Raw genomic sequence first — 17,724 nt, 5'->3', positions numbered from 1 at the left:
ACGAGGCCTGTGGGCCGGCCAGCGAGCTGGACGGCCAGCGAGCTGGACGGCTGGGATGGTGCAGGGGGGCAGCGTGTGGTGATTATGTTCACTTAACCTCAGCAGTATTAAAAGCTAATGCCTCCCTGACCTTATACATTATAGATCAATGAAACATCACACACACAAATCCGTCATCGCTCCTTTCAGGAGGGCGGAATAAAAAAAAGCTTCGGTAGGAAAGTCAGGGGAGAGGTGTTCATTGCGATCCGTTCTCTGTAATGTGTGTGTGTGTGTGTGTGTGTGTGTGTCCAGTATGGAGATGGAAAGAAGCGAAGGAAGCCTAACTACAGCAGCGTGGATCTGTCCGAGGTGGAATGGGAGGACAAGGATGACACGGTGAGAGAGCGGGGTTGAATCTCCGTCGTGCATCATCTCAGTGGTGTTTTGAATAGAGGATCTGATGTGTGGGACGTGCTCTGTGTGCTCTGTGTGCTCTGCGTCGATAGCTGCGGAACGCTATGGTCAACAGGAAGACCGGCATATTTTCCATGGAGGTGAAGAAGACCGTGGATAAAGGGGTGAGGAAGGCAAAGGCGCAGGGACGCCCTCTCTCTGTCTGCCTGTCCATCCATCTGTTTCTATCTTTCTATCGCTCACTTGCACTCCACACACATATAGTGTCACACCAATATATGTACACTAGCATGCACAGACACACACAAACACACACACACACACACACATACACACACAAGCACAGTTCCACTGATTGGCTTAGTGGAAGCGCCAAGGTAAATACTCAGCAGGGAGGATCCACTGTGCCAGGAGGCTCAGTCACCCCTCTGCTCCCCACTGATCCCACAACACACACAGACACACACAGACGCACACACAGAGTGGTGGATTCCCATGCAATGATTGCAGTTGGCACAGTGATGCATAGGATTGCATTGGGGGTATTTGTTCGAGATATGGTGTGGTTTGAATGCACACCGTGTGTGTGTGTTTGTGTGTGTGTGTGTGTGTTTGTGTGTGTGTGTGTGCGTGCGTGTCCCTTATCTCCACCAAACACATGTTGCTGAATCTGAGAGAGAGCACAGCCCAATGATTCTCTTTTACAACGACTCTGTGGGAGCCACAGAGGAGCTATTCAGGTGGTGTGTCTGTGTGTGTGCGTTTTGCATTTTTACAGCATTGTGATGAAGTGTCTGCGTTACTGCAATTATGGAGCGAGCATCTTGCATGTAAAAAAAAAATAGCAGAACGGAATTTCCACACACACACACATACACACACTCACATAATCACTATACAAGTGCTCGTACTTTCACAAACAGCATCCATATGTAGTCAGTGAGGTTTCCTGTCAAATTGCCAACATCAGTATTTTCTTAGCTCCACTAGATGGCGCCAGATAGCAGCAAATCACATATCTGCCATCTCACTACCTATACTTAAACATGATGCACTGGCTTTAGTACAGTGACTGGAGAATATGTAGTGAGAATTCATGTTTTTCTTCATGGATTTCAGAAACGTGTGCTCGTCCTGCATAATGACTACTACTACACAGACATCAAGGGGACTCCTTTTAGGTAAGTTCCTCTCGGGGGAATTTAAAGGAACCATCTGTAACGTCATGTGCCGCCATGGCTGTGTGGCGCCCGAGCGCTCTGCTGACAACAAGGAACATGGCCTGTCTCAGCACTGAGTCATCGCTGTGTGTCTGCTTGAGAAATGGAGACAAAACCTCAAAAGGAACTGAGAGCGATGCTACATTTGCTCGTTTTCTCATTCACAAGAAAGCAAACAACCGCAGAAAGTTGAATCGGTTTCTCGCCCGGATTACTGAGCATGCACGAAGACATAAAGCGAGCAGCGTTGATGAAGTCTGACCAAAACAACAGCAGAACCAGAACCAGAATCAGGTTTATTGGCCATGTAGGCTTGCACATACTTGGAATTTGAGTCCAGTTTCGTGGCTCTCTCAGTGTATCGTAACATACAATAACAACACTACAATCTTCAGAAACATACACAAGGACTGACTTTAAACAGGTGAAATAAGAGGTGATAAAGTGCAGTGGTGCAGAGAACATACCCGAGATGCAGCGGACGGCTGCTGTGTGCCTCACTTGCAGATTGTACCTTTAAACATGTGTCGTGTACTAGCTGGTCACTGTTTTAGTCTTTGTTGGCATGCTGAGCAAGACTTCACTTGCGTGGCTCTGACAATAGTATTATCAGTTCTCTTACTGTAGTAGACCAGATGAGGTATCTGTCTTAGATGCAGTGTGTTTTCAGTCTAGGGGTGGCCCTTTCCAGAGGCCACGGCAAGTTCTTCTTTCGAGGGAACGTCACAGTGGAGGAAGGTAGGCATCCCTTTCTCCTCTTCCTCTCTGTTTTGACTGTTTCGACTTTCTCGTGGCCCGTCTCTGGTTCTTTGGCTCGGTCGATGTGTCTTGCTATTGCTTCACTTCGGCATCTATCACGCCAGTTCAATACCTGACTTCGGTTTCATTTGTACTCTTTCACCCCTCTGTACCTCTTTTGCGTTGTATTGACAATGAACAATGGAGGCCATAATTGAGCAGGAAGCTAAATATTGCTTTTGTGACTGCTACCACGCGTCTGTGCTTTGTTCTGCCTGAGCTGCGGGTGAATGTAGGGTTGTGTGTATTTGTGTATGTGTCCCTGCATGTGTGTGTGTGTATGTCTGTTTTCACGTCCAGCCTCATGCATGTTAATATTTATGCGGCAGTATGTGTAAGTGTGTGTTTCTCTAAACATGTCCATCATGCGGAGGGTCCTGAGCATGACTTGGCTCTTCCTGATCTCATCAGAGCTGTCAAGGCCACTCAGAACGCACATTTTTCACTGCGGACGGCTGTGTGTTTGTGTGGGTTGGGTGTGCGTGTGAGGTGTGGGTGCATAACCCCGTTATTACAAATTCATATTTGGTGCTTTCACTTATATGGTTTAAGGTCTACTTACTGTGTTATAGGACTTCATGACTTGGAGCATCCTGATGTGGCGCTGGCAGACGAATGGTAAGAGTGCCGCACCACCGTCCAGGTAGCATAGTGGTCTGTTCCGTCGCCTACCAACACGGGGATCGGGGGTTCGAACCCCCGTGTTGCGTCCGGTTTGGTCGGGCGTCCCTAGAGACACAATTGGCCGTGTCTGTGGGTGGGAAGCCGGGTGTGGGTATGTGTCCTGGTCGCCGCACTAGCGCCTCCTCTGGTCAGTCAGGGCGCCTGTTCAGGGGGGAGGGGGAACTGGGGGGGGATAGCGTGATCCTCCCACGCGCTACGTCCCCCTGGTGAAACTCCTCGCTGTCAGGTGAAAAGAAGCGGCTGGCGACTCCACATGTATGGGAGGAGGCATGTGGTAGTCTGCAGCCCTCCCCGGATCAGCAGAGGGGGTGGAGCAGAGACCGGGACGGCTCGGAAAAGAATTGGCCAAGTACAGTTGGGGAGAAAAAGGGGGGGGGAGGGGGGATCTAAAAAAAAAAAAAGGGTACCGCACCGCTGAGCGTGTCTCTTCAGGAGATATTGTGTTGAACACGCAATCAAGTGACATTGTGAATGCACTTCTGCCCAAAGCACACCCTCCTATTAGGGCCAATTATAATATCTTAACTGTGGGGAAACTCGTGCCAGCACAGCAGCGATAGATAATACCACTTTGTGATCTTTAAGACTTTGACTTGATGGTCTGTGTCATTTGATGACTAAGTGGTGACCAGAATTCGGTGGGAGGCAGCATGTAAACAAATTATAGTAATAGCCACTTAAATCAGAGCCCGTCGTCTGTTTCCCTTCATAGTCCATTCATGGTGGATGCAAAGTATTCACCGAGTCGCTGAAAGTATTCAGATTACACAGCAAAGCTGGAGTCGCTGATGATGATGTGGACAGGTTATGAGAGGCCGCCCCCCCATTGCTTAAGTCCAACTGGTTGTTACGGTAAGGCTGTCGTCTGTTTCATGTCTGTTTTGTGGTTGTTTTCGGGACAGGACGTACTGTAACACAGACGAGCACCCGGAGCATCGCTACCTCTCGCAGATCGACGCCATCAAGCTCTACCTCAGCGGACACGAACCTCACCTGCAGTGTTAGTTAGATTTATAGCGTTTATTTGTTGGTTTGTTTTTCCTCTTTCATCCATTCAGGAGCCCTTCTGCTTTACCTCTTTCACCCCCAATTTATCATTATGCATATGTTTTTGTATCAATAACTGATTGATGACAAAAAAATAAGCAGGATAGTTGTCCATTTTTAATCTTATTTTCTGTTCACTAATTGGCAATGGATGTGCTGTTCCCCGCTCAAACTGACCCAGGCCACTGTTGGATTAATTCACTTGTAAAATGTGTCTAAAAATAACCATTAAATCTTATACAGCTCAGTTATTTATAATATCAACAATATTGATGGTTATAGTACAATACACAATTTATATGTAAGCTAAAGGGTCGCGCCGCTACCAAACTACGAGCCACAGGGCAGGAAGCTGCCAGATGGATTGACAGGTCCTAACACGAGGACCAACAGTAAACAACAACCAAATCTGTTTTAATGTTTTCTGATGCTGTAAAAGATTTGTTGACGTCACTAATAATAGAAAAAGGCCCATATTTCCAGTTATGATCGGTTAAAAACAACACAAAATTTTTTTTCCCCCTCACCCACCCATAAGGCAAACTAAGATAGAATAATAGAACATATTATAGAATTGTTCAAATCACCTATGATAATGTAACCGGTTATTTTCTTGCCCGGTGCGGGATTCGATACGGGGTGTACTGCACCATAAGGCGGCATCACTAACCGCTCGGCTAAAGGGTCAGACCCGTTAGCTAGGGGCTAACGTGTCTTATTAGTAGTTTACAATAATGAGAATCCTACTAAGAATGGCGACATTTTGCCCCACGAGTCGTTTAAGGTGTCTTTGTATCCACGAAACAAGTTTGCTGATTTTAAGGGGACCAACTGATTTAGGAGGTGTTTGGGGTATAGGGTGGATACCCGAGCCGAGCCCATCGGGCCGGGTTCGGGCAAAAATGTGGAAATGACCTTTGGGTTGGGGTCGGGTTCGGTCATGTCAGCCTCGTTGTTTTTAGTGACAATATAGTCGTGCCGGGTTTTACGTGAGGACGCTGAACGCAACACAGGCTGTCTCAGGTGGTAAATGTGGCCTAGCTAAGGATGGAGGACATTTGTCGTCGGGGGAGTTATAACTACCGAAAAGCATGCAGGGAAATCGACGGTATGGTGCCATCAGCTTCAACGGGCTTGGGTCGGGTTCGGACATGGAAAAAAAAACAATGCCTGTCGGGTTCGGGTCTGGCTCGGTTGCTATGCTCTCAGGCTCGGGTGGGGTTCGTACAAAAAAATGCGGCCTAAGCAGCGCGCTTGTTCGGAGTGGCAGCAGCCTGTAATGTCGCCCCCGTGTGGCTGCCAACTGTATAGCATTGCAAAAGCGAATGAGTGGGAAAGACTAGGCATCCAAGTTTGAGTTTCGTTGTAATTTCAATATATCGATGCCTCAAGATTTTGTCGATATAACAGTATATCGATATTTGATGGCATCCTTAAAATAGATCTCAGTTTCCTGTGGTCAAATAAATCACAGATCAGGACTTTTAACAATTATTCAAAAACAGGTCACTCTTTCTCAGTGTGTTTTCTCAGTGCATGGCTAGTAAAAGAATTTGTTGGTTCGTGTGTGTGTGTGTGTGTGTGTGTTCGTGTGTGTGTAATTTATAGTCTGTTGTTCTTCTGTGGTTAGGCGACAAGGAGCTCATTCAGGAGGTTTTGTTTGATGCCGTGGTGACCGCTCCTTTGGAAGCTTACTGGACCAGCCTGGTGCTCAACAAATCAGAGTACGCCTCCCCCCTTTTCTCGTCCTCCGTCTCTCTTCATCCACTCTTCATCCAGCCCGTCTTCCTTTCACTCACTTCAAACTCATGTCGGACTTAAGTCCTTCAGACAGACACATGTTCTTGTGTTTTTGAGAGTTTAATTTGCTTGGAGCTGTGCGGTCCGCACGGCACGAGACTGCGTCGCACAAAAGTCTGCAGGCAGCCTGTGGAATAATGTGATTTCAATTGAACATGTCGTTCACAATTCATGTTTGTGATCTTGATGCGTGAGTCTTATGCAGGCTTCCATTGTTTCCTTCAAAGTTTTACTGGTGACTTTCAATTACAGGCCACTCCCCATGTACAACTAAAAAAGTCATTTTAAGTAAGGCAGATGTGGTAATTACTGAGTAACGTATAAATAAAATAGGGACTTTTCTATGTCTCCCGTTTGCTTCCTTGTCATATTGTATTGTGGCGAACGTAGAAGTGACGACAAAGGTAACCTTGCAGCCCCTTTATTGAACTCCCACAGAAACAAGAACTTACGGGAAATGTGACACAATACATGGGCGTCATCTCAGGGTTTCAGTACCAAGGTTACACAACACAACAGAATGACAACTACAATTACGCCACAACAAATAGCAATCACATAAACACATAAAACCACATAAAACACTTACAAAACATTTCATAACAACTGACAATCTGCACACAGTGCCTGATGAGTAAAACAGGGCGGCACAATTCTGACGGGGTAGCGACTTCGCTACAGTATAAATATAGCAATGATATTAATAATAATAATGGGGTGTCCAGGTAGCATAGCAGTCTATTCCGTTGCCTACCAACACTGGGATCAGCGGTTCAAATCCCCGTGTTACCTCCGGCTTGGTCGGGCGTCCTTACAGACACAATTGGCCGTGTCTGCGGGTGGGGGCATGTGTCCTGTTCACTGCACTAGCGCCTCCTCTGGTCAGTCAGGGCACCTGTTTGGGGGACTGGGGGGAATAGCGTGATCCTCCCATGTGCTACGTCCCCCTTGCGGAGCTCCTCACGGTCAGGTGAAAAGAAGCGGCTGGCGACGCCACATGTATTGGAGGAGGCACGTTTTAGTCTGTAGCCCTCCCCGGATCAGCAGAGGGGGTGGAGCGGCGACGGCTCAGAGAGCAGGGTGATTGGCCAGGTGCAATTGGAGAGAAAAGGGGGGGGCGTCAAAAGAAAAAATAATAATGGATTACATTAATGTAGCGCTTTATCTAGACACCCAAAGTGCGTCACATTGAAGGGGGTAACTTACTTCAACCACCACCAACCAGTGTGTAGCACCACCTGGATGATGCACAGCTGCCATTTTGCACCAGAACACTCACCACACATCGGCTTGAGGTGGAGCGGGAGGAATCATTGAGTGACGTACATGGGAGGATGATTAGGTGGCCAGATGGAGAGAGCCAGGTTGGGGAATTTGCCAGGACACCAGGGAACCCCCTACTCTTTGTGATAAGTGCCATGGGATCTTTAGTGACCACGGCGAGTCAGGACCTCGGTTTAACATCTCATCCGAAGGATGGCATCTCCTACAGCGCAGTGTCCCCGTCACTGCACTGGGGCATTGGGATCATTTGTTGTTGTTTATTAGGCCCAGAGGGGAGACTGCCCCCTACTGGCCCACCAACACCTCGTCCAGCAACAACTAAATTTTCCCAGGAGGTCTCCCATCCAAGCACTAGCCAAGCCCACACCTGCTTAGCTTTTGCCATTCGGCAGAGCCAGGGTACACGTTGGTAGGGCTGCTGGCCATATTTTACCGTATATTATATAAATATGATTCTGGTTGTGATGTTAAATATAATCTACATCAGACACTGTAGGTGTAGGGTGTCTCCCCGCCTGTCACCCAGTGACTGCTGGGATAGGCTCCAGCATCCCCCGACCCCGGTTGGGATAAGGGGCTTGGATAATGGATGGAATGAAACACTGTGTGAGATAAACTCACGTTGAATCCCGCGTGTCACGCAGATAAATAGTGATTATCTGTTAAACTTGAACGTGTGGTGTTTGGTAGACTGCACGTACTTGTAGTTGGGACAATGTGATTGTGAATTTATCTCACACAGTGGTTGATTATATTTAACACCACATTATGATAACGAGGAAGCAAACTAGAGATGTGCTGTAAAAAGATTCTGTTTCCTTTGTATGTTCCTCAGTAATTAGCACTCATTATACCTTAATTGTATCTGTTTTACTCCCAAGTTACTCCGTTATTTGTGTAATGAATGGGCTGTAATTTGAAGGGTTGTCGTTGTCATCATAATGGGTTTACTTTGTGTGTGTGTGTGTGTGTGTGTGGTGCTGTGCAGGAACTCGGATAAAGGTGTGGAGATAGCCTACCTGGGCACGAGGACCGGCCTGTCCAGGATTAACCTTTTTGTGGTGCCGGATGAGCTCACCAATCAGTATGTATTCTCTGACTGTGTGTGTGTGTGTGTGTGTGTGTGTCTATACTAGTGATACTGCTTGCTTAGTATATTGTGTATACTGTATCTGTTGTTTATTGTGTATACTCGAGGCTCAGCGTTTTCGGTTTTTACCCATTTTCACCGAAAAATTCCCAGATTTCCAAGCTGATTTTCACCCGTAGTTTACGTTTCCACGGATCCAACAGTCGTTCCTGTTCATGCGAGGTTATGTAACAGCGCCCTCTTGTGGCGAAATTCGGCACGCCGGATGGCTTTGAAAGATAAAAGCCGAAAACGCGGAGCCTTGTGTATACTACATCTGTCGTTTATTGCTCCTTCTTCTTCCCTGTTTGTGTCTTCGCCTCTGTTTGCCGTCTGCTTCAAGAGACTTCTTGACGGCTGAAGACAAAGAGGGGGTGTTCAACGCCGACCACTTCCCCCTGTGGTACAAGAGGGCCGCGGAGCAGGTTCCTGGCACCTTTGTGTACTCCCTGCCCTTCAACACAGGTCAGTGGAACCCACGTGACTCGGGTTCGGGCGGCGCTGGGTAGAAAGCGGGCGGACACCGACCGGCAGGGATCGGGGATCTCCAATAGTAGATGCCCCGCAAGAGATAAATCGATTTAACGAAGGGTGGCTTCGCTGTGAAAATGGTGCCACCCAGCGTCCGATTAAAAGTTCACCAGCTGTGAAACTGCAGCACGAGCTTAGAGCAGCAAACACACACACACACACACACACACACACACACACACACACACACACACACACGCACACACACACACACGCCTCACCGGGGGACTCGTAAGCGGCTTATAGTTTGTTAGCCGTTCTTTTCATGCAGCGTAGGCCTTACAACCAGAACCAGAGCAACACACTGGACTTGTTTGCAGAAGACCTTTTTTATTTTTTTTACCCGTTTTTTCTGGCCTTTTTCCGCCACCATGCATCTCTCTCTCTCTCTCCCTCTCTCTCCCTCCCTCTCCCTCTCTCTCTGTCTCTCCCTCTCTCTCTCTCCCTCTGTCTCTCCCTCCCTCTCTCTTCATTCTCTCTTTCTCTGTCTCTCCTCTCTGTTCATTCTCTCTCTCTCTGTTTCTCCCTCTCTCTCCCTCTCTCTTGCCCTCTCTCTCTCTCTCCCTCTCTCTCTCTCCCTCCCTCTCTCTTCATTCTCTCTCTCTCTCTCTCTCCCTCCCTCTTTCTCTCTCCCTCTCTCTTCATTCTCTCTCTCTCTGTCTCTCCCTCCCTCTTTCTCTCTCCCTCTCTCTTCATTCTCTCTCTCTCTGTCTCTCCCTCTCTCTCTCCCTCTGTCTCCCTCTCTCTCCCTCTCTCCCTCTCTCTTGCCCTCTCTCTCTCTCCCTCACTCTTTCTCTCTTCATTCTCTCTCTCTCTGTCTCTCGCTCTCTCTCCCTCCCTCTGTCTCCCTCTCTCTCGCCCTCTCTTTCTCCATCTGTCTCACTCTCTCCCTCTCTGTCTCCCTCTCTCTCGCTCTCGCCCTCTCTTTCTCCATCTGTCTCATTCTCTCCCTCTCTCTCTCCCTCTCCCTCCGTCCCTCTCACCCCTTCCTCTCATATTAATTCTGAGCTGTGTTTCTGTGGACAGGCCTGATTGCTGTGGGTTGAAATAGGATATGTTAGGAAGAGGTTCAGCCCTTTCCATTGTGACTAGGCCAGAACACACACACACACACACACACACACACACACACACACACACACACACACACACACACACACACACACACACACATTCAATTCACACATGTTCACTTAAAATCCAGCTCTAAGAACTCGTTGCTCCTCAAAAGGGAGAATGTGTTTTGGTCTCTCCTCGGCCTCAGGCTTTTCCATCAGAGCCAGCTAATACAAGTGATCTGAAAGCCTCTTATTTACTCTCCGGACTTGCCTTGGATGCACTCCCTCTCTCTGGACGACAAGCCGCTTGCTGCAGCCATGGAATAATACTCTTTGTGGTTTTCATGTTCAATGTTTTTCTCCTTTCCAATCACCCTGTGGTCAACTCAGAGCAAATACAACGAATTAAAACATGGATGTGACATGATTTGTGTGTGTGTGTGGGTGTGTGTGTGTGTGTGTGTGTGTGTGTGTGTGTGTGTGTGTGTGTGTTTTAGGCTCAGAGAACAAGAGTGTTGTATTGGCCAGCACTGCCATTCAACTTTTAGATGAGAGGAAATCACCCATCGCTGCTGGTAAGTGGAGGCTCAGTAACAAACAGACGCACAATCACACATTCAAACACAAACACACACACACACGCGCGCGCACACATACACACATATTTATCCGTCATTGTCATCTCGTTCACAGTTACCAGGGCTATTTTCTTCTGGATGGCCTGCGATTGGCCGTCCCGTCCTCTCTCCGCTGGGGGAAGGTCAGAGTTGAAACGCTGTTTTCATGGACTGACTGAACCCTCGCCATGTCACGTTTGTGTGTGCGTGCTCTTTTCGCCTTTGTGTATAGTTGCAACTGTGCTCAACAGAGGGCAAGAGTGCTCAAGATAACAGGGATGTGTGGATTGCGTAGCATCCCCATGCCCGTGTGTATTAATAGAAACCGGTTTCATAAACGCCTTTTCATGCATTGGGTTTTTGCCGCCGTGCTTATTTTAAGGCACATTGTGGCCTGGGGGATTTCATAGTGGTGAGCCTCATCTCAAGTACCGGTGACTCAGAAGAGCCACAATGTCACGCCCATACACAGTATAATGCAACTCGGTGCAATCAGCCAGATGACAGGATGGAGTGTGATGCTGCCCTGCTCAGGGAGGAAAGGACGCGGAGGATGAACAGTGGGGGAGAGAAATATAGAAACACAGAGCCACGCTTTCATAGGCTTTATGGTGTTACCCAGTAGAAAGCTGTAATAAAGCTGTACTCCTTACCCACAGCCACCCAACGCCGCTGCACTCGTCTTTAAGAGACAGCCTCTGATCTGATGACCAAATGTGGATAATTTTTTTTGTTTCATTATTATTATTGTTTAATTATAAAATTAAATTTGAATTGAATTTTATTTTTTTAATTGTTTCATCGAATTTTATTTTCATTATTTTAAGTTATTTAAATTTAAATTATTTAATTTAATTATTTGAATTATTTATTTAATTATATTTGAATTTAGTTATTTTAATTACAGTTATAAATGTAAAAAAAATGTTAAAAAAATGCCCACTTAAGTTTTTCTTAAGTTTTCAAAAAGACATAAACAGAAGAGTACAACAACATCAACACAAAAAAGATATACACGCAAACGGATAGAAATAATAATTAAAAAACAAAAACAAAAAATAACAATAAATAGTTTCCGGAAATATTTCAGTATTCAAACAAATATTTTGATTAGGCATTCGTTTAGTCGGTGTCATTGCTCATATTTTTCCCCAGTTCTTTTTACATATGTTCTCTTGGGCTCTCAAAATGTATGTCCACTTTTCCGCAACAAAAATGTCTTGGACAATTTCCGTCCACTGTTCCTGTTTTGGAGTGTTAACATTACATTTGTGGTGACGGCTTTCTTACTTGCTGCAAGTAAAACTCGAGTCGAGTAGAGATCTGCTCTCATCACAACATCACCTGGGTCACCAAGATACATCACAGGGCAGGTGTTTGGGATTTCATATCCCAAAATATTGTTGATACCTATGTTTACATTCTGCCAATATAACCTTATCTTGGTGCGTTTCCAGAAAAGATGTGAGTGGTCGGCCTCCCCCCTCCCACACAGCCTCCGACACTGTTGTTGTGCAGCAAGTTATTAGTGCTGTTTACTGTGCCCACCCCCCCACCCCGGTGCGTGGGGTTAGTGGCCGTGTCAGGGAGGGCATCATACATAAGATTTTGCCAAATCATTATGCGGGTTGACAAGACCGCCATCGGTGCTGTGCCCTGGCAGGGTACCGATGGAAACTGTCAGATCCGCTGTGGTGACCCCCGGGAAACAGGGAACGAGCCGAAAGACGAAGAAGAAGAATTATTACTGTTTAAGTTCTTGGCATCCAGAGAGTTATTGTGATATGACAGGAGGCCAAGATAAATATTTGCTGAATCAGAAAGGAGATGAGAACCACCTGTTTTACCATGTGAAAGTGATGCACGTGGCGTTTGGTCTCATGCGACACACACTTGATACCCCAAATATTCACTTTTATTAGAAGTTGACCCGCAGGTTTTTTTTTTAAGAAGTAATTCAGCGGCGTTTCCCCTCCGCGTCTGTAGCCCGAAGACGAGGACAGAAACCAGAGGGGACGGTCTACAGATGACGAGTGGCCGATACCCAAACGTGAACTCAAGCTGCCAATCACACGGCTCAGTTCACGTCCCTGTGAAGTTTTACATCGATTCGTTTTACACGGAGGCGCGCGCCGCTGTAATTACACGGCGCCCGGAGCGCTGATAAATCACCCGGCTCCGCATCAGTCTTGGCTGGCCTGATGGCCACCTCAGATGTGTGGCTTCCTGTCAGCAGGTACACTTCCTCATATCACAGAAACAAACAACCGCTCATGATGTTCACCATCCTGCCACCGACTTGGTATCGATAATCCTGGAGACGAGAGCCTCTCGAGTCAACACGCCAGAGGAGCGACTCGCCACAGACAAGAGCTGGAAGACAGAACGGGAGGGATGGGAGCAAAAGAAAAGGCCAGATGGGGGAAGCGGATGTTTTGGGAAATGGAAATACAGAATTAGATGAGGGAAAAGGGCAGAAGGCGGGGGGATGATTTCACCGGACGCATTGATGTGGAAGAGGTGCATTGTGGGTGTGCTAGGCCTGGAGGGGGAGACTACGGCATTGTGGAGCGAAGAACCGAGATGGGAGATTCTGCACATTGCCACAACACACACACACACACACACACACACACACACACACACACCCAATATGCATCGGATTACTATTACAACAGTAAACTGGAGGCTCCAGGTTTCTTCGACCACGCTGACCCGATTGCCGCTCTCTCGTTCTTTTCCTGTGGCATGTTCATCTCCAGCTCAGTTTAACAGCAGCCCCAATGAATAACCACTGACACGGCGTTGTCGAGAGTCTGTTGTTGCAGTCCTGACGGTCGGTGATGTACAGTAATGATGATTAAGCCGGTCAGACGGGGGTACGCCTGTAAAGACGATTTTACATAAGAGAGTCGGATGGGAAGGGAGGTGAGAGCTAGAATGCAAATGTAGCGTGGGCCGGTTAGGGCCAGTTTTCACTATCCTCCGCTCTGCCGGACTGGAGACTCGCAAACACGCTAATACGCTAACTTAACAGGACAGGCCGATGACATCATGCACCCTGGGCACTGCAGACGTCTCTGAGTCACAGCGCTACTGTGCATGTGCACCAGCATACGTGTGTGTGTGTGTGTGTGTGTGTGTGTGTGTGTGTGTGTGTGTGTGTGTGTGTGTGTGTGTGTGTGTGTGTGCGTGTGTGTGCTTGTGTGTGGTCACACCTACAGCCACGTGCATGAACCGCCAGAATGCACAAAGACCTTATAGAAGTCAGGTCAGCTGTTCGCTGCAGTCAGTGCAGTGATGAGGGGGACAAGAGTGTGTCTTGTGTGTTGTATATAGTTGTGTATTGTGTATATATTTGAGGCCACGTTGCTTTGCAGACCAGTTATGAGGCCAGCTCACCCTGCAGTGTAACATATACCCATAGATTTAATCAACAGCCTGTTAGGGCCGGCGGGCCGCACGGACAAAATCGGATATCGCGATATTTTCTGACTGAATACCTCGATATCGATATGCTGACGATATTGTAGAGTAATATATGTATTAGTAATGTGGATCTGATTTCCAAACAGGTAAAGACAAATAATGTAACAGCTAGAGGGCATCCGGGTAGTGTGGCGGTCTATTCCGTAGCCTACCAGTGGCCAGTTCGAATCCCCGTGCTACCTCCGGCTTGGTCGGGCGTCCCTACAGACACAATTGACCATGTCTGCGGGTGGGAAGCTGGATGTGGGTATGTGTCTTGGTTGCTGCGCTAGCGCCTCCTCTGGTCGGTCGGGGCACCTGTCCGGGGGGGAGGGGGGGGGATAGAGTGATCCTCCCACGCGCTACGTCCCCCTGGCAAAATTCCTCAGTGTTAGGTGAAAAGAAGCGGCTGGTGACTCCACATGTATGGGAGGAGGCGTATGGTAGTCTGCAGCCCTCCCCGGATCGGCAGAGGTGGCGGAGCAGAGACCGGAATGGCTCGGAAGAGTGGGGCGATTGACCGGATACAATTGGAGCAAAAAAAAGGAATATAACAGCTAGAACAGTTCTACTACTAAGTTCAGAAAATTGCCTTTCTTTACTGTAATATCCAGAATCCCAGATGATATCCGGTCTTATATCTTATATACACGATATTTCTTTACTGTAATATCCAGAATCCCAGATGATATCCAGTCTTATATCTTATATACACGATATTTCTTTACTGTAATATCCAGAATCCCAGATGATATCCGATCTTATATCTTATATACACGATATTTCTTTACTGTAATATCCAGAATCCCAGATGATGTCCGGTCTTATATCTTATATACATGATATTTCTTTACTGTAATATCCAGAATCCCAGATGACATCCCGTCTTATATCTTATATACATGGTATTTCTTTACTGTAATATCCAGAATCCCAGATGATATCCGGTCTTATATCTTATATACATGATATTTCGTTACTGTAATATCCAGAATCCCAGATGATATCCGTACTTATATCTTATATACATGATATTTCTTTACTGTAATATCCATAATCCCAGATGATATCCGATCTTATATCTTATATACACGATATTTCTTTACTGTAATATCCAGAATCCCAGATGATACCCGGTCTTATATCTTATATACACCATATTTCTTTACTGTAATATCCAGAATCCCAGATGATATTCGCTCTTGTATCTTATACACACCATATTTCTTTACTGTAATATTCAGAATCCCAGATGATATCCAGTCTTATATCTTATACACATGATATTTCTTTACTGTAATATCCAGAATCCCAGATGATATCCAGTCTTATATCTTATATACATGATATTTCTTTACTGTAATATCCAGAATCCCAGATGACATCCCGTCTTATATCTTATATACATGATATTTCTTTACTGTAATATCCAGAATCCCAGATGATATCCAGTCTTATATCTTATATACATGATATTTCTTTACTGTAATATCCAGAATCCCAGATGATATCCCGTCTTATATCTTATATACACGATATTTCTTTACTGTAATATCCAGAATCCCAGATGATATCCGGTCTTATATCTCATATACATGCTATTTCTTTACTGTAATATCCAGAATCCCAGATAACATCCCGTCTTATATCTTATATACATGATATTTCTTTACTGTAATATCCAGAATCCCAGATGATATCCAGTCTTATATCTTATATACATGATATTTCTTTACTGTAATATCCAGAATCCCAGATGATATCCCGTTTTATATCTTATATACACGATATTTCTTTACTGTATTATCCAGAATCCCAGATGATATCCGGTCTTATATCTTATATACACGATATTTCTTTACTGTAATATCCAGAATCCCAGATGATATCCGGTCTTATATCTTATATACACAATATTTCTTTACTGTAATATCCAGAATCCCAGATGATATCCGGTCTTATATCTTATATACATGATATTTCTTTACTGTAATATCCAGAATCCCAGATGATATCCCGTCTTATATCTTATATACATGATATTTCTTTACTGTAATATCCAGAATCCCAGATGATATCCAGTCTTATATCTTATATACACGATATTTCTTTACTGTAATATCCAGAATCCCAGATGATATCCGGTCTTATATCTTATATACACAATATTTCTTTACTGTAATATCCAGAATCCCAGATGATATCCGGTCTTATATCTTATATACACGATATTTCTTTACTGTAATATCCAGAATCCCAGATGATATCCCGTCTTATATCTTATATACATGATATTTCTTTACTGTAATATCCAGAATCCCAGATGATATCCGGTCTTATATCTTATATACACGATATTTCTTTACTGTAATATCCAGAATCCCAGATGATATCCGGTCTTATATCTTATACACACGATATTTCTTTACTGTAATATCCAGAATCCCAGATGATATCCGGTCTTATATCTTATATACACGATATTTCTTTACTGTAATATCCAGAATCCCAGATGATATCCGGTTTTATATCTTATATACACGATATTTCTTTACTGTAATATCCAGAATCCCAGATGATATCCGGTCTTATATCTTATATACACGATATTTCTTTACTGTAATATCCAGAATCCCAGATGATATCCGGTCTTATATCTTATATACACGATATTTCTTTACTGTAATATCCAGAATCCCAGATGATATCCGGTCTTATATCTTATACACACGATATTTCTTTACTGTAATATTCAGAATCCCAGATGATATCCCGTCTTATATCTTATATACACGATATTTCTTTACTGTAATATCCAGAATCCCAGATGATATCCCGTCTTATATCTTATATACACGATATTTCTTTACTGTAATATCCAGAATCCCAGATTATATCCCGTCTTATATCTTATATACACGATATTTCTTTACTGTAATATCCAGAATCCCAGATGATATCCGGTCTTATATCTTATATACACGATATTTCTTTACTGTAATATCCAGAATCCCAGATAATATCCGGTCTTATATCTTATATACACGATATTTCTTTACTGTAATATCCAGAATCCCAGATGATATCCAGTCTTATATCTTATATACACGATATCGATACGCTGTGGATATGCAAGTTCTCAGCGTTCTCAGTTTTTACCGATTTTCACCGAAAAATACAGATTTTTAAACCCGGATTTTCTGTTTCCACAGATCCAAAAGTTGTTCCTGTTTGTTTGAGGTTGTGTAACAGTGCCCTCTTGTGGCGAAATTTGGCATGGTGGATGGTTTTGAAAGATAAAACCCCAAAACGCTGAGCCTTGTGGGTATGTTGCACGGCCCTGCAGCCTGTAGTAATCAGCGAGCTAACTCCGGTACAGATCCGCCGTGACCGCTGAGACCAGAGACCTCTGGCTGTCCCCCTCAACTCCTGTTGTTGGGTTTACATTTAGAGGATGAGGACACGTTTGTGGAAAGAGAGCTCGAGCTTTCAGTTGTGAGGGAACTATTTTTGCAGGAAATGTCTTGCTACGGATTCTCTTTTACTCGGTGAAACTTTTTAGAAAATGAGCAAAAGTGTGGAGTCATCATGACCCTTAGGGAGCCGTACGCACGTGACCCCTGTAGTGGACTTTACTGTCCTGGGAGTATCCTAGCCGTCGCTTTTGGGGGGGGGGGCTCAATTTTGTAAAA

The 17,724-nt window shown here is 45.2% G+C and overlaps 1 protein-coding gene across 1 annotated transcript in view; it reads left to right on the top strand.

Moving 5' to 3' along the window:
- cacna2d3a (calcium channel, voltage-dependent, alpha 2/delta subunit 3a) overlaps positions 1-17,724 on the top strand; it is a gene marked incomplete at its 5' end in the record, with an annotated part of 292,319 nt that overhangs the window by 213,330 nt on the left and 61,265 nt on the right. Inside the window, 10 exons of the mRNA XM_056272874.1 lie at positions 295-378; positions 489-560; positions 1,516-1,577; positions 2,287-2,354; positions 2,987-3,032; positions 4,001-4,098; positions 5,776-5,869; positions 8,218-8,313; positions 8,702-8,823; positions 10,445-10,522. Of these exons, the coding sequence (XP_056128849.1) occupies positions 295-378; positions 489-560; positions 1,516-1,577; positions 2,287-2,354; positions 2,987-3,032; positions 4,001-4,098; positions 5,776-5,869; positions 8,218-8,313; positions 8,702-8,823; positions 10,445-10,522 (820 nt within the window). The remainder of the gene's footprint in view (positions 1-294; positions 379-488; positions 561-1,515; positions 1,578-2,286; positions 2,355-2,986; positions 3,033-4,000; positions 4,099-5,775; positions 5,870-8,217; positions 8,314-8,701; positions 8,824-10,444; positions 10,523-17,724) is intronic.

The sequence above is a fragment of the Lampris incognitus genome, chromosome 2 (genome assembly GCF_029633865.1).
Source record: "Lampris incognitus isolate fLamInc1 chromosome 2, fLamInc1.hap2, whole genome shotgun sequence".
NCBI lineage: Eukaryota > Metazoa > Chordata > Actinopteri > Lampriformes > Lampridae > Lampris > Lampris incognitus.
The sequence above is the reverse complement of the archived record's forward strand: the minus strand, read 5'-3'. Positions and strand labels throughout refer to the sequence as shown.